Source organism: Mesoplodon mirus (genome assembly GCF_964341445.2).
Source record: "Mesoplodon mirus genome assembly, chromosome: 12".
Lineage (NCBI taxonomy): Eukaryota > Metazoa > Chordata > Mammalia > Artiodactyla > Ziphiidae > Mesoplodon > Mesoplodon mirus.
In genome coordinates, this window is record NC_138988.1 from 94,868,451 (window position 1) to 94,892,871 (window position 24,421).

Sequence of the window (24,421 nt, forward strand, 5' to 3'; positions counted from 1 at the left end):
GCTCCCTGGTAATGAGATCCTTGTGTGATCAGCGTGCAGCGGCCGAAAACCTCCTGGAACGTTATTTGGTCTCAATCCTGGACTCCCTCCCACGTCCTTCCCCACCACGAGAGTCCAAAATACATAACTGGACAAATAACACAAAGAAGATAAATAAATACTTGTAGAATTAAAGCTGAATAAAGTGAAAGGGACGTCGGGCTACAAATGTCTAGGAAGACAGAAATCAGAATGTTCCCATCATACATTACGACTTCTCAGCTAAGGAAAACTTAACTGTACGAAGTTCCACCGCTTTTCCAAGGCAGAGCGTAAACCCAAACCAGAGCTCAGCACCTCTACAACACATTCACTGTCAAGTCCAAAAGTACGGTTTCAAGTTCCAGGCCCCAGGACACGTCAGCCTGACAGCACTTGAAACCGTTAAGCCTCTTAAAGCACCAATTCTATACCAATGAAATGAGAGAAGATTGTCAGACTACCTAATAAATGGTTAGGATCAAATACACGAAAACACCCAAGAAAGATCCTGAGTAAATCGTTTCCTCAGTCAGAAGAAAAGAAGTGCTAGAATCTACAAAAGTACAAAACAGTGTGCTCCTTTTGTACAGAATTCCTTGTCTTTAAGAGTCTCAATGCTCTACCGACTAAGCTAGCTGGGTGTACCAATACCTTGTGTCTTTAAAAAAAAAAAATTTTTTATAAAAACACACACAATTACACAATTTCTGTGACTACTCAGGAATATCAGGAATAAAGCTAAACAGTCTCCTGGCAAAACTCAATTTAAGGCCCTGTCACCAAATATTAAATGTACCTCTCTTCAACCTGTGAGGTAAATTCTCAGTTTCCTTCCTGTTGACAATCCAGACCTGACTGGACCACAGCTCACTTCTGGACCCTGCCTGGGCTCTGGTCCCTGCAGTCAGCACTGCAGACACACATACAGACCGCCTGCATAACAGGGAGGGTTTCCTCCCAAAGGGACTCGCAAATGTACGTGTTTGTGAACACGTGCAAAATCTCCAAGACCAAGCCAATGACCCATCACCCAAGAAAATGCTCAGGAGTACCTCCAAAGTACACTAAAAGGTTAAAAAGCCAACGTGAGAAGGCAGTTATCAAGTCAGAAACTCACTTTTTATAAGAAGGTTTACAGTCCAGGGGCTTGGTCTAGGGTTGGGGGTGGAAGCAGGGGTGTGACGAGACAGAGGCCACTTAAGGGTTTTCCTCCTCCAACAAGAAAGAGGCAAGCACCTAATAAAGGGGCAACAAGAAGTGACGGCTCAGCACATCTTCTGATAAACTTTAGGATGTTCCCCAAGCACAGACCAGACACGGAGGCCTCAAACTTCCCAACTGGGGGCAGCCACCCGGCACTTTCCACCTTGCCGGCCACGGGCACACGCCTGACTTGAAAAGACTTAACAAAAGAGTTATATAGCCCCAACTTCCGTGACTTTAATTAAACTTGGCTTCCACTTCTGAAAACCCCTCAAGTTTTTATTTTGTTTTGTAGCCCCACTAATGCTTTTCATTGAGAGATGCTGTGAAAAGGAGAAGCAAATTCTTTGCAGCTGCATGTGAGCATCCTGCCAACTGAAGCACAGGACGAAGCACTCCCATGTTAAAAATGTCCAACTGGGAGATTTACAAACCAGCAGGGGGGAATGGACGGAGGAGAGGAAGACGTGTGCGTGTGAAAGATCTGCAGAAAGCTCCCTTTTTTGTTTTTAAGTCCCAGGGGCCTCTGAAGGCTTGTCATGCTTCAGCGACTGTCACCCCCTCCCACTTTACCCCCTTTCTAAAGCCACCGGCCTTTCCAGACACATTCTGCACAACCACATTTTAGCTGTTCTTTCACCCCCTTCTCCCCAGGCCTCCCCCAGCAGTCCAGCCACAACTGGATAAATGGAAAGAAGGAGAACAGGGAGGAAGCAACCATTTTCCTCCGACCAGAGGAAGCCCAGAGTTAAGCTGCACTCCTGGCAAGGAAATGGACAGTCCCTTTGGCAAATGAACTTTTTCGTTTCCATCAGCAGCAGCAAGATAACCACAATCAGAGCAACAATCAATCAACAACAATCAGAGCTCAAAGCTGATGAGCTTTTTGGTTGTGCTGCTAAAGCGCTTATGTAGGAAACCCTAGCTGTACCCTTTCAAAAAGCTAATTCTGGTCAAGTATGTCACCCTAGAGGGTCTGGAGGTTTTGGTTGACATTTCTGCATCAAGGGGTGGGTCCAGAGAAGGGAAAGGGTGGCGGCACCGCCCCTCAGCACAGGGTCCAGCGAGCAGATAGATTCATAAGCAACGCTTTCACTTCCATCCACCAGCCATCCACCCTCTGGGGGTGGGGAGTAGTCCGTATCCCCCCCATTTATACCGTGGCCAGAGTATAAATGACTAACCCCGCCCCCTCTGTCGCTCTGGAGCTAAGACATAGGAGTTCTGACCCAGCAGCATTCTGGGGGCCATGTGAAGGTGCATTCCACGGAACCACTTTCCTCATTTGAACCCTCGGATGAATGGAGCTTATTTCCAGGGCCCCAAGTAACACGGCCACATCCTCGGAATGTAGGTAAAACACACAGCCCCCTCTGGGGATCAGCATGCACACAGCCCAGCAACCTCTGATCCCATCCAGACGGATGTACGGTAACAAAGAACTGTCAGACTAACAGCCAGGAGGCCCCGTAAGGTCCTCAGTAATGAAACCAAGGTGAAATCTCCTTCCTACATCACAGCGGACTTCTAAAGGCAGGAGAGCCAATGAAATATCCTCCCATAAAGACTTTCAACAGCAGGGGTTGAAACAACCAACCAGAAAACTCACCAGAATCGGCACACTCCATTCTGAGTATTCGAGTCCGTCCACATTTTTACTATCGTTTGAAACCTGATTCTAACAACAACATTCTACCTGGACTGTTTCACAACTGACGCCCTGCCAGGGAGCAGGCGTTCCCTCCTCGGCACCTGAAGCCATTTACATCAGCTGGTTAGGATTCAGACGCTCCCTTCCCAGTCGCTGGCATCCCCAGGCCTTTTGCTTCCCCTCAAACAGATCTCTGAACCTCTACATGGGAAAAGGAAAGGCAACGAATGCTACATCTGATGCTAGTGAGCCGCTCACCTAAGATTTTTTTTTGATGGGTGGAGAGCGCTGAGGTCAGGAGAATGACACTCCAGGAAGCTCAGGCTCTGTGCTGAGCTCACCACCTCTCCCCACAGCCAAAGGAGAACAATTTAACTAATCATCTGCCATCCAGCAAGTTGCAATACGTCAGTATTACTCCAAACCCTCCACCAAGCAGCTGCAAGAGAGCGACACTGATGTGCAGGCAGAAGGGAACACAGTTACACCTAACAGAACACCTCGTCCTCCCTCGTGGAGGCATCTGCATCCCATTTTACAGTGCAGAACACTAAGGCTGGCTCTCAGATGAGACCCAGTGATCTCCCAGGGCACTCGGCTAGTACATGGCAGGGTGGCATTTAGAGCAGTTTCCTAGGAGGCAGGCAACTGAGGTCTCCAGGAGTGGTGAGATGATGTGCACAAAGACACACACACAAACACACATGCTCCATCAAATTATATACTCACAAAACTGTTTTAAAACAGACAATGCAGTACTCCCATGTAAGCTAACACAAACACACGTTTCTGCCTCATAATGACAATAAAAGCTTTTCACTGATAAGAGACTCCTAAAGCCAAAACAGACAACACACACCGCAGCCAGGAGAAACAGGTGAGGCACTGCGGTTCCTGAAGAGCAGCCAAGCACTCTGGGTGGAGAGCGAGGCCCAGCAAACTGCCGTTTCCTTCTGAGGCCCTAAGAGGTAGTTTTTTCCCCAGGGGCAGAGGATGTGGAACTCACTGTTTGCTATTTTCCTTTTCATTACTACTGTTCCAGGGTGAGTGTCACGGTCGCTGGGAGGGGCTGTAGGAAGAAAGTAAAAAATCTAGACTGCTGTTTGACTTTGTATGCAAGTTCACTTTAAGAGTTAAAATTTGCTTGTCCAAGACCATCCTCTCCCTTCAAGAGAGCGCTTTTCGAGGGAGGACATACCAGGATCCCCAAACTCTGCTTAATCAGCACAAATACCACATGGGATTCATCGGACCCATTTGTCCTCTTGGGCTCCAGACAGTCTGTAGGGCAAAATGTAGAGACATAAAGGAATTAGGGAGAGCATATGTGACAGCTATTTGAGATAAAGCTGATGAGTACTGACCTTTAATTTGGAGACCCTGAGCCTCGTGCCATCTTTTTTATGAACGCGGGAGTGCACTCTGGGACCTTTCCAGCTGGGACGAAGGAAGCACCGTTATTCATCCCCGTTGGCTAAGAGACCTGACAAGCTCCACTTTTAAAACCTGTACAGACTGGCTACCACCAGTGCCCTCCGATTCCATGAGGCATGACTTTCAGACAGACCCCTGAGCTGAGAAGGGGGCTGAAAATCAATCAGGTTAAAATGAAGGGGACAATTCTACACCATCCTGTGACACACCATGGACGCAGGTCCCAAAAGGGACTGGACGTGCTGCCATGGCTACACCAGGTCCTTAGGGAAGGGGGTCAGCATCCACTGAGGAACCCTGCAGGGATACCCCCTAACTGGCTGGAAAGTGACCTGTCCACTGGCTCCTTCTGTAGCCAAGAAGTAGGCTTCATTTCTGTATCCACAGGGAGGCCTGAGGACAATTCCCAAAGCGATATCACTTCACAAAATAAACCCCGCAGAGCTGGATCTGGAACATTATTGCACAGATATCTGAAGTCCCAGCTGACAGTCCTATACCTCTTTGGAGCTAGGAGGATTATTAAGGCTTTAAAATTCAATTACAATTATGGGACTCTAAAATAACAAGAAAAACTCTAACAACAACAAAAAAAAAGAAGAAGAAGAAGACTGCAAACTTAAGTCTGAGATGCAACGAAAGGGACATGAATTCAGCACCCCTGCCTTGTCCAAAAGAGGGTCAGTCCCACAGCACAGATGGGGGCAAGCAACTGTCAAAGACAAGGGCTGGGTTGGATCCGGCCAACATTACAAGTACAACCAACTGGTCCTGTCCCTTAGTCTTGTGCTTTTAAAGGGCGGTCGATGTGCCAACTATTTTAAAGCTCCAACACACTAATTCTGTAAACAATAATGGCTACAGCCTGCACACTGCGCACTGGAATGGATTCCTCAACTTGGCCTCATCACTTATGCAGCTGATGAAACAAACACTGACAGCTTTTTTGCATTTGTAAAGGCCCCACAGCAGCTGTGGTGATCCCACCATAGAGCAATGAATTAAGCCTGAAACCCAGCTGGGTCTGAACAGAAGCCTTTTTTGCACAATACAGCAAGACTATCATTGTTAACCTAGGCATTATTGGGAAATATTCTGCATTACATTATAGGGCAGTTCTAACTCAATTCGTAAAATTAGCTCTAATAAGCAATTTTAGCAGGAGGGATGTGGCATTTGCTTTTGAAATGGCACAAGTATGTGTGTAGGTTATAGGTAACGCCACACAAAGGCAGCCTGGCAGAACAGAACACAGATTTCCAGTTAAACAATGCAAAGTTTAAAATAGCAGCTCCTTCTTAGATATTCACGTACATATACACTCACTCACGCACTCACCTTCTAAATTGAGGTGGGTATCTTACCTTGCCAGTTCTTGGTTAGTTAGCCACTACAGAGAAAATAGTGAATACAGCCGTCTGCCCTTTAGGTAAGGCAAATCAATGACACAAGAGTCAATCTGGAACCGAGAGCTGTACCAGAGAAACCGGAGAGTGGTGGAAAAACGGGATTAATCCCCTTATTAATGAATTTTTTTTGACACTGAACTTGAGCAGTAGGTAATAAATAAGATCCCCAAACGCTAACACACTAGCCTTTGGCTTCCTATCACCAGGAACCTCGAGGAAAGGCAGGGACACCCAGACCAAGTCGTAACTCCCAGAGAACCAGAACCCACAATGTCCAAGTCTCCAAAGGCCTCCAGCACCCTTGCTCATGAGGCTTTTTTCCATCCCCACCGATCCAACTCTCTTCTATCGCCTCATACTTTCTACGAACACTTGAAAATGAGCAAAAAGTGCTCAAGTAGGAGACTGATCTCATCTCAACAATCTCACACCAACTTGGGAAAAAAAAATCTGGGGAAAAAAATCAGAAATATCCAAAGAAAACATGGCACCATCCCTCTTCCTTAAAAGAACTCCCGTTTCTTAAAGGAGTTTGTCATGAGGCCCTTTTTTGATTTTTAAGCATTTTTCGTTTAGGTAAAAGGCGGCTTGGAAGGAGCAAGAAAATGAGGCGAATTTCTAGGTAGACAGTGGTTCTCTTACCCATAGTCTTTTGCCAAAGCACATCAACATCGGTAACCACGACAAAGTCAAAAACCAAAGGTTAAAACAGGAAAACGGCCCCTCGGTCCTACTCTGCTGCCCAGAGCGGAGCCAGGGTTTTTAAACCTCTGGCTCCTCCCAAAACTACGTGGTAAATGCTATGCAGAGATGCACCTGAAGGCCCAGAACGACAACACAAAACACCTGAGCACCCACAAAAAGCCAATCATCCCATGATGAAATTCCAAGCCCCACCGCTTTCTCACGCCTAACCAAGTGTTTAGAGCTTGCAAAGAAAAGGGGGAGAGGAAATAAGACCACTGCTGGCCACCCACAAACAGTGAAGAGTAGCAGTCAGACAGGAAGGAAAGTGAGAACCCCACCACCCCAAGGCAAGGCAGCTGCCCCCAGCATAAGAGGGTCCCATGCAGCCCTCTGCTGAACAGAACACAGGAGGCTCTGGGACACAGGCTAAGAGGAACAGCTTCACAGGTGAAAGAGCAGTAAATAAATCTATCAGTAGTAATCACCTAGATGGGCAAAGCGGTCTAGCTTGAGGTATTCCAAGAGAAATGCAAGCAGCATCCCCACAAAGACTTGCACACAAATGTTCGCAGAAGCATTATGTACAGGAGCCAAAAGGTGGAAACAACCCAAATATCCATCAGCTGATGAATGGATGAGCAAAATGTGGTGTATGCCCACCCAGTGAACTATTATTCAGCCATAAAAAGGAACTGAGTCCTGATACACACTACAACATGAAGGAACCTTGAAAACACTATGCCAAGTGAAAGAAGCCAGTCACAAAAGGCCACATATTGTATGATTCCATTTACATCAAATGTACAGAATAGGCAAATTCATAGAGACAGAAAGTAGATTAGTGGTTGCCAAAGACTAGAAACACTGGGGTGAGATGTGGAGTGACTGCCAATGGGTATAGAGTTTCTTTTTGGGGTGATGAAAAGGTTCTAAAATTGATCGCGGTGTTATTGCACGACTCCAAATATACTAAAAACCACCGAACTGTTAAGCGAGAAAAAAAAATCACATTCACGTCCAAGATCACTCAGGGAAGACTGAGATGCCTAGGATGCCTTTCTGTCTTGAACCACCAGTAGAACGCCAAAAGAAACATAGTTGAAGAACTGCCAAAGGAACTGGAATAAGCTGGGGATATGAGAGTTTTAAAAAAGAAAGGGCTAAAAGGGGCTGACACTTTGCTAAAGATACAGCAGCCAAGGACCGCAGTGTATGCCAAGAATATATATATATATATACACACACACTGTAGTTAGACTGAAAAGTGTGATGAGGGGTAACTATAATCTCCCAAAAAATAAAAACTGCAACTGGAGGCTTCCTCTTTCCCTGCAGCTATGTTGTGGGCTTTAATTAAGAGCATGACAGCCTACCATATTTATCCAATGTCAGTGCCTACTTAGACAAGTCCCTTAAATTCGTTTTAAAACCGTCTTTGGTTGGATTCATAAATTGGGAAGGAAGCAGTCAGAAGACGGACTCCAAAAGTACATTCGGTCACTTATCAGCCTTAAAAATCTTTTCACCTCAGCAGGGAGGATTCTGTGCGTTGATGGTAGGAAAAAAGCAACCATGAAGCAGCACCCCAGGTCTTCCCTGAACCGTATATAATGCCTGTCCGGAGAAACAAGCAGTTAGGACTGAGCAATGTGTTCTGTTCTTTATTGAGATAACCTCCTCCGTGTACAAACAGAGTAAAAGGACTCCTCTTACAATAGGTACCATTAAGGTCTTCATTTGTATTAAACAACTGTAAGCAAACAATGTTCAGCTGTAAAAGCTTTTGCAAATCAAAGATGATGGCCTGGGACTTCCCTGGTGGTGCAGTGGTTAAGGAAACACCTGCCAATGCAGGGGACAGGTGTTCGAGCCCTGGTCCGGGGAGATCCCACATGCCGCGGAGCAACTAAGCCCGATGCGCTACAACTACTGAAGCCTGCGTTCTAGAGCCCGTGCTCCGCAACAAGAGAAGCCACCGCAGTGAGAAGCCCGCTCACCACAACGAAGAGTAGCCCCCGCTCACGGCAACTAGAGAAAGCACACGTGCAGCAATGAAGAGCCAATGCAGCCAAAGGTAAATAAATAAATAAATTTATTTTTAAAAAAAGAAAAAGATAATGGTCTTCCTTGGTAAGCTGACTGTTCTTTATAATCATCATTATTTATACTCCCAAGAGGCTTTGCCTACTGCTCCAAAATATTCTGGAAGGAAATAACATGACAACTTCAGCAAGTCTCACATTAGATGGAAAGGAAAAAGGCTAGTAGTTCCAGAGTAGAAAATGTGTTTCATTGGGGCCGTGTCAGCGTTGGGGTAGCAGCTCCATGTAACTGGAGCAGGGAGCAGAATTAGAAGAAAAGAAAAAACGTCACTTTTCAGCTTCAGATATTTCCAAGTCAGACCCGTCGTCCTCCTGACCTCCCAGGGCTTCCTAGCTTACCAGAGCCAGAAGAAAACCCATTTTTATAGCATCATTAGAGTTCTGATTTATCACGAGTACAAAAGAGTGTGCTTCTCAGGGCTCTGCAAGTCTATATTTGTATCAGGAGTTTCTGCAGGACTGAATGATGGTGTTTATATTGAGCTGGGGTGGGGGGCAGTGCAGGAGAAAGAAACCAGTACTCCCCAACCTCTTCCATCAGGAGACTAGGCCTGTGGCTCAGATATGCCCAGAGCCCAGAGCCTGGGACAATCAGGCAAGTCAAATGTGTTCTTCACTTAAGGAGATTTCCTTTCACTCTGTCAGCCACCTTTCAGATTCCAGCGAAGTTTAAACCACAATGGTTTGGAATCCCAACAGCAGTTTTGAGGATTATGGTACAGAATGAGTATTTGCAAACATTTTTAAAAACACTGAATGCTGGATCATGCAGTCACATGTACCAATCACTTCCCCCAAAGAAGTTCATTTATTAAATCCAGACCCTCCCTGGCCCCCTGCATGGTGGAAAAAGGTGGTATTAAACTGCACTGGCATTTAAATAGAAATCTGATCTCTGCCATTCAAGGATGTGATCACCACCGGGGATTACTTTCATGCATCTTTAAAATTCTTCCACATTAAAATTTCTCTCAGGGTGTCAATACCAATATTACTTAACAAACCTTGCCTTTAACTAAAGTTTTAGGTCAAGTTTTCAGAGCTAAAACAAAAAGCTACTCAGCCCAAACACTGGTGGGTTGAGGACAAGTGTTCACTGCCCATATTTTAATGTGGTTGTCACTTTGGGGATTTAGAAAGTGAACTTCAAGTCAGATCAAAGCAAAAACTGTTTGCTCCCAGGATGACTGCTCATTACGGCCTTAAATCCTTTTCGGAATAAGGTGTGATGTATATAAGTAAATATATCAAATAAACCCCCCTCAAAAAATTGTAACCAACTACAAGTCCCAGTGAAAAGGCTGCAGAGCGAATGGAATCGAATGTCAGACAGAAACCACACCACAAGAATCAGGCTTACTAGGGAGACTGTTTCCCCATCCCCCGCTGAACCCTCCTAAATGCACGGGAATGAGCTCTTTACAGAGCAATACCAAGTGTTTCGTCATTTTCAAACGATTAAGAAACCGGGGTGACTGCCCGTTTGGCACCTATCAAAGGTGGTAGCCAAAGATGTAAAAAAAAAAAAAAAAAAAAAAGGTGGTAGCCTTGGCCACTCGGGATCATCAGTTTGGAAAGGAGTCACGTGGCATTTGTCAAGTACCCGGTCCTGGTGGCAGGGAGCTACTGCAGGTGGAAGCCATGTGCTACCAATTTAACTGGGACTCCAACCCATGGATCCTCGCCTTCACATCGACTCTTTCATCCCCCAACATCAAGACATTATCACAAGCTGAAAATAGAACGCACAGCGCTTTCATGCTCTGGGCAACAGAAGAATGGAAAAGGGGGCTATTTAGGTAAAACCAATAAACATTTAAGTCCTACCTCATTTCTAAATGGACATCTTGGGCTTCCCTGGTGGCGCAGTGGTTAAGAATCCGCCTGCTAATGCAGGGGACACGGGTTCGAGCCCTGGTCCGGGAAGATCCCACATGCCGCGGAGCCACTAAGCCCGTGCGCCACAACTACTGAGCCTGAGCTCTAGAGCTGGTGAGCCACAACTACTGACCCCATGTGCCACAACTACTGAGCCTGCACTCTAGAGCCCGTGCTCTGCAACAAGAGAAGCCACTGCAATGAGACACCTGTGCACCACAACGAAGACCCAATGCAGCCAAAAATAAAAATAAGTAAAATAAGAATTAAAAAAAAAGAAGTAAAGACATCTTTACTGAAGAATGAAAAAGAAGGTGAAGAAGTTTATCCAAAAGTACTCTTAAACGCCAAAAAGGTAATGCTGCTTCTTAGCAGTTCTGGGATACCACCTCATTCTCACATTGGGGGAGGGAGGATGATAAAAAGCCATCATCAGAACAATCAAAAAGTGTGTCTGATATAAAGATCACACTGCATTTTACCTTAAGTTTGGAAGAAAAAGCATCTATATTATTTTCATTTCTATCCTCTTCCTCAGACAACCCGGACAGGCTGTAACCAGCAAGGATGACCCAGAAACATCGTGTTCCCTCTTCCACCTTGAGGCTGGAGAATTACAGCCACAAAGACCTGCAGGACCTAAAATAAGAATAATCTGGTCTAGATAGTTACAGTTTATAAAGCACTTCACATGTTAACGTACGATTCTGCCTCCCCCAAAATGACCTTGAGGGGCCAATAAATGAAAGTCTAAGTCTCCCCATTTTATGCATGAAGAAACTGAGACTGAGGGGAAGTGATTTACCCAAGGTCACTGGCTCTCTTCCCACAGGGTTTGGCATCTCTGCTGTCAACTGAACTGTAAATTCTCTGAAGACAAGGACAATGTCATATTTTCTAACCCCTAACAAAGTCAGAGAATACGTCAGCTGTATGTGACTGAACAGTCTTCCAAGCCAGAGCCCAATGGGACCTTTGTCACCGTACAACACCCACCTCACAACCAAGGCTGAAATCACTTGCGAAAAGAATGGGATTCTGGGGTCATTTTAAAGTTACGTCACGTCCTCACAAAAAAAGCATTTCATAAACATGAAATACGTAACTGTACAATTCCACAGACGCTTCTGCCTTTACCGCTACAGTCATCCTGACTAATAACACATTGTGTTCTCAGAGCAATTTTGTTTTACAAAGTGCTTTCCCGTATCTTATCTCATTTACTTCTAAAGCCCTGAGAGAGGACAAGGAAAGAAAAAAGAAACTTAAATAAAACCCAACTGACATCTTTACTACTTGTTACAAGTGCCTGTATTGGTTTTTAAAAGCCAACAAACAAACCCGCTGGCACTACCTGGGGGACTGTAAATTAGTACAGTCTCTCTCCCAGAAAACAACGTAAGAGGGATCTGAATTGTAAACACGGGTAACACAAAGTGGTAGTTCCACACTGAGGAGTTTGCAATTAAGTGCAAAAAGATACAGGAAAAGCATACTGCACACATCACTGTGGACGACAGCCCCCGCACTGTGAAAAGGCCATCAAGAACAGGCAAGTCGGGCTTCCCTGGTGGCGCAGTGGTTGAGAGTCCGCCTGCCGATGCAGGGGACGCGGGTTCGTGCCCCGGTCCGGGAGGATCCCACATGCTGCGGAGCGGCTGGGCCCGTGAGCCATGGCTGCTGAGCCTGTGCATCCGGAGCCTGTGCTCCGCAACGGGAGAGGCCACAGCAGTGAGAGGCCCAAGTACAGCAAAAAAAAAGAACAGGCAGGTCAAGAAAACTGTGGTACAGATTGACTGGGTGCCCAGCAGCTATTAAAAATAATGATGCAGAATCATATTTTGATAATTGAAATGAGATATAAATGCAAAGAGCACGGAACAGAACATCTCTTAGGAGTATGAGCCCACATAGGTAAAACGACATATCTACAAGTGCAGGAGCACCCTGTAGGTAACTGCACTAGACTTTACCTTTGTGTAGCTGTTCGAGTTGAATGCTTTCTTTTTTTTTTTTTTTTGCTGTACGCGGGCCTCTCACTGTTGTGGCCTCTCCCGTTGCGGAGCACAGGCTCCGGACGCACAGGCTCAGCGGCCATGGCTCACGGGCCCAGCCGCTCCGCGGCATATGGGATCCTCCTAGACCGGGGCACGAACCCGTATCCCCTGCATCGGCAGGCGGACTCTCAACCACTGCGCCACCAGGGAGGCCCTGAATGCTTTCTTATAAGGCAAAAAGAATCGTTTTCAAAGGGGGACAAACCCTATTGGCCCAATTAGGTATGGGGATTACATGTGGATTTTATTTTCCCATGAAAATGAATCAATAACTGCAGTTACCATGGATAACTGAGGATCCATCTGGCAGGAGGAAGCATCTCTGAAAGCCGGTCCAAAGTCATTACCCCAGCTGGCCTTCCTCTATATCAGGAGCTGGGTTTCATGCCCCGGCTGTCACTGATAAAACGTGCAACCTTTGTTATTAGACACCTCAGGTTTTCTCAGCTGTGAAATTCTGATTAGTGAAGCTCACCTTTTTCCACTAGATCCTTACCAATTCCCTCCCACTAGTGGGTAGCATTTGAAATACTCCAAAAGCTTCAACTCGACAAATACTTCCTAAACTGTGTGATGACAGAAAATTCAGCCTCTAATCGTGTGGGGTTAATAGGGTGAGACACGTGTAAACACTAATTCCAGCACCTAGAGGTACGTGTGAGGAGTCGGGCCCACAGAAAAGGGGTTTGGCTCTGCCTGACTGGGGAAGGGGGTGGCAGGCTGCCCAGTCAGGCCTCAGAGTGGTCAAGGTGGGCTCCACAGGCAATCCGTCCCCTGAGCAAGCTGAGCAACCAAGGTGTGCAAAGGCCAAGAGGCTGGCTCAGCTGCAGTGGAACGGATGGCCAGAAGCTCAAGGTAGAGCAAGGGCTTTTTATGCTGTGCTGAGGACAAACGTAGCTTAGACTTGATCCACTGAAGGTTCATGGTCAGATTTTCAAGTTCAAGGATTACTGCTCCAAGATCCAGGTTAAACACCTTTGGCGAAACATCTCTGTGCAAAGATTCAGTGCCGCTCTAATCTTAATTCTCAATCTGTCAGTCTTTCTACCTCACCACCCAGACATATTCAGAAGTCAAGTGTTGGATAATAGAGAAGAGATTCAACCACCAGAGAGTGGGAGTGGGAAGAGATTACACCACCTTCTAATCTTTTTTTTTTAATTATAGTTGATTTACAACATTGTGTTACTTTCAGGTGTACAGCAAAGTGATTCAATTATACATTTTTTATTCAGATTCCTTTTCATTATAGGTTATTATGAGATATTGAATATAATCACCTTCTAATCTTTAAAGCTTTGTTCTATATCCCAAAATGGGCTTCAGAATATCTGTTGCTATTCATTTGGCTTATTAAGAGGCAAAGTATAGAATTCATCTGATTCGTTTATTCCTGAGTCAGCCTGGAAGGCTGCCGACAGACCTGATGTCTCCAGGTTGGTGATTTCCAACTGTGTAATCATACCTTCTTGAGCATTTGTGCACAGTATGCAGTTTACAAAGTGCTTTCACGTCAAAAATCTTACTGACCCTCCCAACAAGCCTGTGAGGTGCATGGAACAAGTTTTCCAGGCGAGGAAGCAGCCCAGCGAGGTTATGTGCCTTGCTCAGGGTCACACAGCTCATATTCCCAATCTTGTCCACTATAACCACAGAGGTGCCCTACATACTCAAAACAAGCCTGTCCCAATCTGCGGCATTAAATTCCCCAAGCCCACATACTAGCAATAAGGCATGGACTCAAAGCACAAAACACTCCAAGTCCTGATTAGGTCAACATCCAACTGCTGCTTAACAGAATAAGCATTCATGCAGCACCCCTTCTGCAAACCTAGGGAGGGAATAAATGCAAGAAACACATGCTCAGCCCTAATCCCTTCTCATTTCCTCCTGGCACCTGTTTCTGCCCCCAGAGGCACCAAACACTTTTAACAGCTGGCAGAAATAAGAACCAAGAGATAACACACACAACCGTTGTAGCCCTAACCCAAATTGTGGCTGGGAAATAATGGAGAAAGAACCACCCAGGTCTAAAAAGAGAGCAATAAACCAGGGCGCCCAAATGGCTCCCACATTCCCCTGGGTGATTCAGTCACCAGATACCTGGGCTGCTGTCCCATAAACCAGAGAGTCTCCTGATGGAAAAGATACACACAACCCACCCCTCTCAGGCCTCCCCACCCCCAGCCAAAAATATCACTGGAAAAGAATTCCTGGTGGTACTGGAGAACATACGTGAGAAGAGCTGTACTAGGAGTACGGAGGGGCAAAATGTGTGGCTATGAATTTTATGACCTTCTAGGACTCAAGGTAACCAAACACTGCTGCCAGTATTTCAATGCTCACTGCCTTTCTCTTCATGGGTGGTGGAGCTTGACAGACTGAACAAAATTAGAACTTAAGATCCAATTTAGGCCTTCTAGGCCACACCAGCTCTCCAAAACAGCTCTCAAGAACTTCTGCCAGTAGGGTTCCCCTTTCTAAGGCCCTCATACACCCTATGAATATGCGAGTAATTATGTATAATGTACCCATTACTCACGATGCCTCATTAACATATCTAGGCAGCCTTTGTTTACTGCCCGGCCCAGACCCTGGTGAGGATTTGAGGGCAAATGATTTCCCCCAGCGCCCCATGTACCCTACGCAGCAAAAGTCAGGGGCAATGATAAAGGTGCCAGAAAAAGCATCGAGGCTGATCTGCAACAGCCCCTGCGAAATCAAATGAATTCGGAAGCCTGGAGAGCAAACGCAGCCCAGGCCAGCCCTTAGATACACCAAAGAGCGTGGGGTGGGGGCACCTTTAAAATACAGAGCACAAACCAGCCAGGTCCCAGGACAACTGGGATCTCAGCTCTTCTTCCACTGAGGATTCAAGAAGACAGCCAGCGGGGGATAAGGGGGTAGCTCCACCAACTGGTGTTTAAAAAAACAACAAACATGCACTTGAAACAGATCCACTCCTGCTCCTGGAGGCTGACAAACTGCCTTAACTTCCCCCCAACTTTCTCAAGCCAAAAAACCTCTCCAAAAGCTGCCAAGAGCCCCCATTATGGCATTTTCCCCTTTTCGGGGCTACTCCGATCACTCCTTTTACCTCAAGTTCATCTGGACTAAAAAGTGGGGAGGAGATACAGCCTTTCACTCTCTGGCCAGGGCCTACCGGCCTCAGTTTTCCCTTCTGTAAAATGGACTCCACAGCCTCTTCCTCTCCTGTGAACTCACTAGGGAAACAATAACTGTGGGCACCTATTTCAGAACTGACACCTTCTCCTCACGATGCTAGAGCGTTTCCTACAATCCAAGCTCCTCTGGCACATTTCTTCAAATGGCAAAGAGAAGTCCCACGAGGCACGGGAGGCCTCCTCACAAGAGCAGTAAAATCTGTGGCAAGACAGACTGGTGGAAGTAGAAAGAAAGCCCAACAGAGACGCAGGGCCCAGGGCTGTGGTCCAGCTGCCCACTCAGATGTGCCCGAGACTTGGCCCTCAGGATAGGACCTACCTCTGCAAAATGTGGGCCCTCTCCCACCCCACACATCCTGACAAAGAGAACAAAAGAGACAAAAGCCACCTGCAAGAGGTGACAAGACAGGAAGTCCCGGAAGCAGTCAGGATCATTCAACCGGGAGCAAAAGGGTATCCGGCAAGGGCTGCCACTTCCTGCTAGGTTCAGCTCTACTTTTAACAATTTTATTCCGAGTCAGAAATGAATGAAAATCCTTGATTGAAAAGTGTGAGGCTGCCAGAAGGCTATAGGGTTGTCTGAACTCAAGAAAGATTAAACCCTAAAAGGATAACAAAAATCTCACTCAAATTGTCTACAAAAAAAGTAGACCAAAGTCATCAGAGTTCCCACCTCCTGGAATGAAAGGGGTCTGCGACGAGGAGGCCAGTGTGGAAAAGGCTTTATGGACAGACAAAAGGGACCAGAAACACGAAGTCTGGGGCCGGGAAAATGAAGCAAGGCTTGTGGAGGGGACGGCAGTCAGAGGAATGAGGAGAAGAGGTACCTGGGAGATGGAAAGAAACAAGAGAACTGAGTAGAAACTGATTCAAATGTGTCTTGTTTCCATTAACAGGTAGGCTTGAGGATTTGAAATGGAACAGATCTTTAGCAGTATCTCCTAAGTAAGACAAAATAATTAAAGTTGCTGGATTGCAAGATACAAGCTTCTGCACTCCATATAAATGAGGTGTAAAACCCCTCATCTTGCTGCCTCCGCCATCCTGAGAATGACACAAACTCTAAAGGTAATACAAATTACCTCAGCAGGGCCACTCTGACCCACATTTTATCTATGCTACCTGGCGTGAACTAGATAAGCTAGTCTAGTTTAATATTTGAGGATTAAGGCTAAATACAAAGGAAGCACTCTTATCAGAGCTGATAGGGACCATACGTTGGTTAGCTAATATAAAGTTTATTAAGCAGGAAATCTTTAAAAATATATATATATATATCTACTTATACAGATACGTAGATTATATACATATACACATAGTACATGTAACATAATGAACACATAAATGTGCTGTTACAGATACTTTTGAGAATTCTTGGGGCTCCATGTTATGCTTTTTTGTTTGTTGGGAAGGAAGTTTGGCCGTAAGTGAAGCTTGGTTCTTAAAAGGGAACCACTTGTAAAGCAACGTGTGCAGAATCCTTACAGATTTTCCCCAAGCTTTTTTTTTTTTTTTTTTTTTTTTTGCACTACGCGGGCCTCTCACTGTTGTGGCCTCTCCCGTTGCAGAGCACAGGCTCCGGACGTGCAGGCTCAGCGGCCATGGCTCACGGGCCCAGCCGCTCCGTGGCATGTGGGATCTTCCCGGACCGGGGCACGCACCCGTGACCCCTGCATCGGCAGGCGGACTCTCAACCACTGCGCCACCAGGGAAGCCCCCCAAGCTTTTTAAATGGGGAAAATGGCGGGCCCACATCTAATGTAACCATCTCATTTTTTTTAGTACTTCACTTTTATCAAGGGTTCTCAAACATTCAGCTTCAAGCTTTCATAGAAACCAACTCTCTTTTCACATTCGTTCAAAGGTTTACATAATATTTAACCGAAATTGCAATCATAAGTCTAACTGGAATAACCAGATTTGGAAATAAACAACTGACACTTGGCAAGTCGTCTATATGGGAAGGAGCCAAAGGGGACAGGAGCACACACTTCCCAGGCCTGCCCACTGGCCAGGAGCTTTGTGCTGAGATATCACAGGCAGGATGTTCTGCAGCCAGGAGAACCAGGGAGGCTGGGTAGGTGGAAGGCGATTAGTAGGAGCACTGTTATTAAAATCCTAGGGGAGACTGAGACCTGGACCAGTAACAGGAGCACCAAAACAATGCAAGCAGAATTCCAATAACTAAACTTCTTAGGCTGCAAAACTTTTAACCATCTGGATGAAAATGTCAGGAGTCAGGTCCTCAGACCATCATGATCAAGGGCAAACCCTAAAAAGAGACCAGCTTTTCAGCATCCAGTCACGATTTTTAAAAAACTCAGAACTACAAAAGTGTGCATCTACCCCAAAAAACCCCATAAAACAAAAAAAACAATGCCTACGGCTAACAGCATACTTCCATCCATACTACCCTGGCAGTATCAGCTCTATTCTACATAAAAGACTGTCAGCGTAACCACTCTTCACTCTGGAGTCTGAGCTGCCTGCCTGATCATTTCATGTCATTTTTCCAGATCCACATTACTGACTCATTACCGTTCACTTCACCGAAGTTATATGTTTTGAGTGACATGTTTCATCCTTATTTTTCCACTAGCCCTGTAATTTTTAGCGTGCAATTTTATAGAACTTGAGGTTTTTCACCAATGCAGACACCATGCTACATTACATACACCTCTGGTTACATAGATCTGCACTGTTCAGTAGGATAGCTATTAGTCATACGTAGCTCTTGAACTTTTGAAATGACTAGTCCAAACTGAGTTGCCCTGTAAGGGTTAAAAAAATACACCACATTTCAAAGACACAAGATAAAAAAAGAAGGCAAAAGATCTTAGCAACTTTTGTACTGATTACATGTTAAGATAATATTTTTATTATACTAAGGTTAAATGAAACTATCATTAAATTTTAAAAAAAGTCCAGCTTAGCCTTTACCGAGTGTTTTAATGTACTGGACTTAATATGACTTTCCCACGTCGTCTTTGAAAGGAAGAAAAGGGTCCTATTTTGAATCTAAGAAACATCGGTTACATACTCCAAAAGATTTTCCCTTTCTGAAGGAGGAAAGTTTAAATAACCTTTGGAACAGGATATGTATTAGCACTGGAGTTATTTCCAAGACGTTTGTAAGAGAGTCAATAGCCCGCAGCCCAGCAACAGGAACTGGTCTAACCTCCTATGACCGAGGAAACAGCCATTAAACCATCTAAGTACCAAATAATTCTAACTGGCTATTTGAGCCAATGGCTATGGGGGACACCCAAGTCAGGTCTACAGTAAAGTAATAATAACCGAAGTAATAATAACTCAAACTGGATTATTTTTAAACATAATTTTTTTTTAATTTCAGTGACACACTTTGGACTCTTAAGTTGACAATATTCCTTCTATAATCTCTCCAGACAGTGACAGTTGCTAAATTGTCTCTGCGCGAGACTATGTAACAAAGAGAAAAGTTTTCTCCACTACTAGAGACAGACAGAAAGCAAGCCACGTGAACAGCTCAAAAAAGGAAAAGCTGGGCTTCTCTGGTGGCGCAGTGGTTAGGAGTTGGCCTGCCAATGCAGGGGACACGGGTTCGAGCCCTGGTCCAGGAAGATGCCACATGCCACGGAGCAACTTAAGCCCATACGCCACAACTACTGAGCCTGCGTGCCTAGAGCCCGTGCTCCGCAACAAGAGAAGCCACTGCAATGAGAAGCCCGCGCACCACAACGAAGAGTAGGCCCCGCTCACTGCAACAAGAGAAAAGCCTGCGCACAGCAACAAAGACCCAATGCAGCCAAAACCAAAATAAATTTTTTTAAAAAAACACCATTAACTTTTACAGCAGTACACCATATATACTCGATAAATATTTGTTAATCAATAAATATTTTTTAAAAAGGAAAAGTGTAGCAATTAAATAATGTGTACATTTTTCCCCCAGAACTGTAAGATAATTCAACTGGGTGTAAAATGGGGGGGAAAGGGGGCACCACGGGGGGCAGAAGCTCATAAATCCTACCACTACATTTTGGTATCGTTCTATTTTTTTCTTTACAATTTTATGTAATTATAGTAAATCCCACTTTTGAATCTGGTAACACAAACTTTTCCCAGTTTTTTCAATCATACTGCACTTTTAACTCAGAAAATTAGGTACTTAAAATTTACAGCCTAGTGTTACAAATTCTGCTTGAGCTGTCCTAGGAATCAAACTGGTAATCTGTTTTCATGCTAACTATGAATCATATCTTCATGGGGCAGAGATTTTTATTTCAAACTCATACCTGCTATAAAGCATCAAAGATCAAATGCTTTTGCAACCTGGGTATCATCTGTTATTCTGCCTAGGAATAACCAACCAGTGGAGTGATGGAAATGGCATAAAATACGCATAGAGCAAAACAGGCAACTGTTTTTATTCTCCAAGTGAATTAGGGCTTTGAAAGGCAAATGTTTTTAGTTATTTAAGGTACTGTAGCGGGAATCGTACCCAGCAATTAAGACAGGATTACAGTGCAATTTATGAGTTTCTCAAGGACGTCATTTAATATGAAATATAACAATCATTTCTCCCAAAGCCTGCCATCTACAATCCCACCCCCAAACTCTGCTTTGCTAAAGCAATAAACTAAACGGGAACGCGGCAGGCATCTAAGGCTTTTGAGACTACTTGCAGGAAATGTGCTGCCTTCCACGAGCTCAAGTAATAATTCCACCTTACATTGAAAGAACATACATACTGTTTTACATCTTCCACGGACATTATCTCAAGCACGTGATCTCATATGAAGTGAAGTGGCAAAGGCACATATTACTTTTTCCATTTTACAGAAGAGTAAACAGACCCAGATTTCCAGCCTCTTGTTCTCCAGTTCTCAAGAACTAAGCCCAGAACACCTTAGACTTGCAGTCCAGTGCTCTTTCAAGCACGCGCATCAATGACAGTCTTCCCCCGTCTGCCCCACCCCCTAAAATACTCAATAGGCCTAGAGCTGGCACAGCGAAGAAGTGCCACTCTGGTGTTTCAAGGCATCCACAAAGAGCAACAGTTGATGCTGTGCAACATCACCCAGAAAGGCATCCCGGATGCCACATCCTGCCGAGACACCCCCAACAGGACTTAAAAGTGACAAGGTGGCCAAATCCACAACATGGTTCTCCTACAAAGCCAAGCTTCCCTGCATGAAGTTTCCCTGCTTTTCAAAAGCGTTGACGAGAGAACACGACCACCACCGCAGTAATGCCACAGCATCAGCGGACCTGGAAACAGAGGAAACGAAAACGTTTCTGCAGACAGAAAGCGTCTCCGCCCTGCTCCCCACCCCCTAAATAGAATCAGCTGGGTCGGGGGCGCTCGCAGGGGGACCACAGGCTCCCCGCGCTCACCTGGAGGGAAGCGCGGCGTTTCGCTGCGGAAGGCCGAGGCCGGTCGCATCCTCCTCCTCCTCCACTTCCTCCTCCCACGCGGCAACCCCCGCCTCCGCGCTGCTCCCTCCTCCCCCGCAGCCCCGCCGCGCTGGAACCTCCCGCCCGACTTTTGACGTCACGGAGGAGGAGAAGGTTCCACCCGGGCCCGTCCCTTTGTGACGTCACAATGACAAAAGAACGCGGCCGGAGCGTCCGGGAACCCGGAGCCGCGGGGGGCGGAGGGAGGGAGGGGAGGCCGGCGCGAGGCGGGGGAGGAATCAGGGGGCGGGAAGGGGGCGCGCTGACGTCTCGCCGGCTTAACCTGTTGCTCTCTGGCCCGCACTGGAGCCAGCGGGCAGGGCCGCGGGGAGCCGGCCGTGCCGCCGCCGCCATGCTCCGCCGTGCGCGCGCTGGGGGGCGCCCGCCGCAGCCGCGCGCCACCCGCCCCCTCCCCGCCACGCCCCCGCCCCGCGCGCCGCACCGCCCCCTCCCCAGGCCGACCGGCCGCACCGCCCCCGCGCCCCACCCACCCATCCGCCAGCCCGCCGGCCAGCGCCGCCCGCCCGGAGCCCGGAGCCCGGAGCCCGCAGCCCGGAGCCCGGAGCCTGGAGCCCGGAGCCTGCAGCCCGCCCCCTACAGGCCGCGCGCGTATTCCGGGCCCCGGTCCAGCCCGCCGCGACCCCCGCGCGCCCTCCCCTTCGCAGCCGGCTAGAGCACATCGGGAACACGGGCTCCGCTCCCCGAGCGTTAACTCGTGCTCTGCCTCCCGCGGCCGCCGCCAGCCACAGGCAGGCGGCCGGACGCCAGGACTCGACACAATCCGCTGACCACCGGCAACAAAACATCCCACCCCACGCCGCTCCCCAACTTCGCGATGACTGGGGCGGGGGTGGGGGTGGCTCTGGTCCAAGTTCTACCCCTTTTGCTTTGTGGCTGCACCGGGATCGGATGTGCCCCGGGAAGGCGTCCACGCTCGCAGGCAAGGTTGTCTCCCTGCAGTTTCTACTGCCCGAGTTTAAACTAGTCCTTTGCATTCTCCCCAGCCCTCTGCAATGCGGATGTATTTTAATTCTTAAATTCTTTAGGGAACAGCTTTTTAAGTTAGGCTTGATTATTTAACCTTGCATTTCTTTCATAGTTGAAGTTTACGTGTCTAGATTAGGATCAGCCCTCAAGAAGAGATATTCAGCTTTTCCATTAAATCTATTTTTTACAAAACCAGTGCCCCGAAGGTCATCTCCCATTACACACATCACACTGCTCAAAAAGGGAAAACATTAAGACCAATTTGTCGACCCGAGTTAAATAAAACTTTCTTATAACACTGCATTATTCCTAATGTGTGTTCATTTGGCCTTTTTTTTTTTTTAATGGGTTCTTTGATTTAAAGCATGCAGCTAATCACCGATCACTCGAGTGCATATTTGGTTAATCCTCGGATCCCCTCTCCCCTCCCTCCCCCCAAACTTAAAAAAAAAAAAGCCACCACACACAAAACAAAAACACTACCCATGCCAATCAAAACGTAGCTGTACTATGCACAAAACAAATTTAACTATTCCACACCAGTTAAATCTCTCAATAATCACCCAATTTCAGAAGGCCAGTTAACTGGGAGTAATTATTTGTAGTCACATATGCATTCACATGCCTTCTTAAAAACATTAGCTATATTGTATGTCTTTTTCCCCCTAAAACTGGAAACCATGAATTTTTAAACAAAACCAGTCCCATTATTAAAGTCAATCCCAACAAATGCATTCGCTGTAACGCGATTCCCAATTGGTTTATGTTGCGAACCAAATAAGCCAAAACGACCACATACATTAAATTTGATGTGCCAGTGCAAGGAACAAGATCGCCATAATCGGACCCTCGATTGCAACTTAAAGGGCTTCCAACACACATGCGTTACACGATTTCCCAAATAACATTAATAATAATAACACAGGCTCATTTGCATGCAAAGTGCAATAGGGGCCAAATCCGCCGGAGAATGCAGTTTAGTCACATTACCGCAGCCCCTACACCCCCACCCAGGCTCCACCAAAATCCCCTGCCTTTCATCTAAAACTAGATTATGGTTGTGTCATTCGAGGTCAATTTATTCACTGGAGGTATCGCTACACCAATCTGTTTTTTCGTCCAAACTAGGCAGACACGACTTTGCCTGAAAAAGCCTTCTTTCAGAAAAGAAAGAAACAGCCTTATCGGACGCTGTGTTTAAAACCCTTCAGCTGCAGAATTATCTATAAACTTGACATTCACAGCCATTGCTTAAAACTACAAGTCAAAGGATGTGTTGTTAGGAGCACTTACGTATTTCTTCTGAATGATATTCCTCTTGGGTCTTTCCTTGCTCATTCTGAGATCCAAATGCTGATTGCAAAAGGGGACAATTGCTTCATGAATTTAAAGCCGTCAGAAATTTGCAAAAAAATATCCTGGTGGTTTTTATTGTTGTTGGTGGTGGTGGTTGATCTTGGAATCCGACTTTTCTTCCTCTTCCCCCAAAGCCCGATTCGCCTTGAAATAAATCCGAAATTGGGAAGGAAAAAAAAAAGCCAAAGACGAAGCAAACAAAAAAAAATTTCACTTTAGTAAAACACTCATAATGGAAAATTTCCCCCGAAACACACACACACACAAAAAAAAACCGACGCCCTTCACTCCCCCCCCTTTTTCCTCCAAAAACTACATCAGCGAAACGTGAAGGTCCTTAGTGTCTGATCCGTAGTTACATCTTGGAAAAGAAAAAGGAAAGATAAATAAAAAATGTTGGAAGTCACGTTTGTGCTGCAGCAGCAGTGCGAGCAGAAGAGTCAACTCCAGCGGCGGCGGCGGCGGCGGCGGCAGCACCACAGCGAGGGCTCGCCGAGTCTCTTTTTTCCAAGCCCCCTAACCAATGAGAGAGAGGCTATCCAGCCCAACTTTAAATGGACTCTGCTTTTATACAAGTTAGGGCTCCTCGGATAATTCCCCGCCGGACGCTAGCCGAAAACTCCCACAGCTGGGCCACCAAGCGCCCGCCTCCTCCGGTGCCGACCGCCCCTGGCCGAGCCCAGAGGACCCCCGCAGCCCCGTCGACGAGACACCCGAGAGGCCTCGACGAACCCTTCCCGGGCTACCCCTCAGACATCGCTCCCACGCCGAGCCTCAGAGTGGAATTGAGAGAGGCTCCCTAGCTCAATGCATGGCACGCTCGGTCGCTCCACCTCACCCCCTTTCCCCAGCCTGCCGCTCACCCCACAGCCGCCACACGCTAGCCCCCGCCACGCCTCGTGTCTACCTGCAGCCGGGCTGCTGGGTGCCAGTGCCCCAGGACGGCCGGCCCCGGGGAGAGCCGCCTATTCCCGGGGCACCTTAGAATGGTCCCCTTGATCTTCTGGAAGTT

At 46.6% G+C, this 24,421-nt stretch overlaps 1 protein-coding gene across 2 annotated transcripts in view; it reads right to left on the reverse strand.

The window, feature by feature from the left end:
* Positions 1 to 24,023, reverse strand: part of JARID2 (jumonji and AT-rich interaction domain containing 2) — a 244,949-nt gene extending 220,926 nt beyond the window's left edge. The window contains exon 1 of one of the 2 annotated variants that reach the window (XM_082639766.1): positions 23,347 to 24,023. In XM_082639766.1, the coding sequence (XP_082495892.1) occupies positions 23,347 to 23,391 (45 nt within the window). In that variant the 5' untranslated portion in view covers positions 23,392 to 24,023. Of the gene's footprint in view, positions 1 to 21,006; positions 21,462 to 23,346 lie in introns of those variants that run through there. The other variant, XM_082639765.1, reaches the window with a different exon arrangement.
* Positions 24,024 to 24,421: the final 398 nt, after the last annotated feature.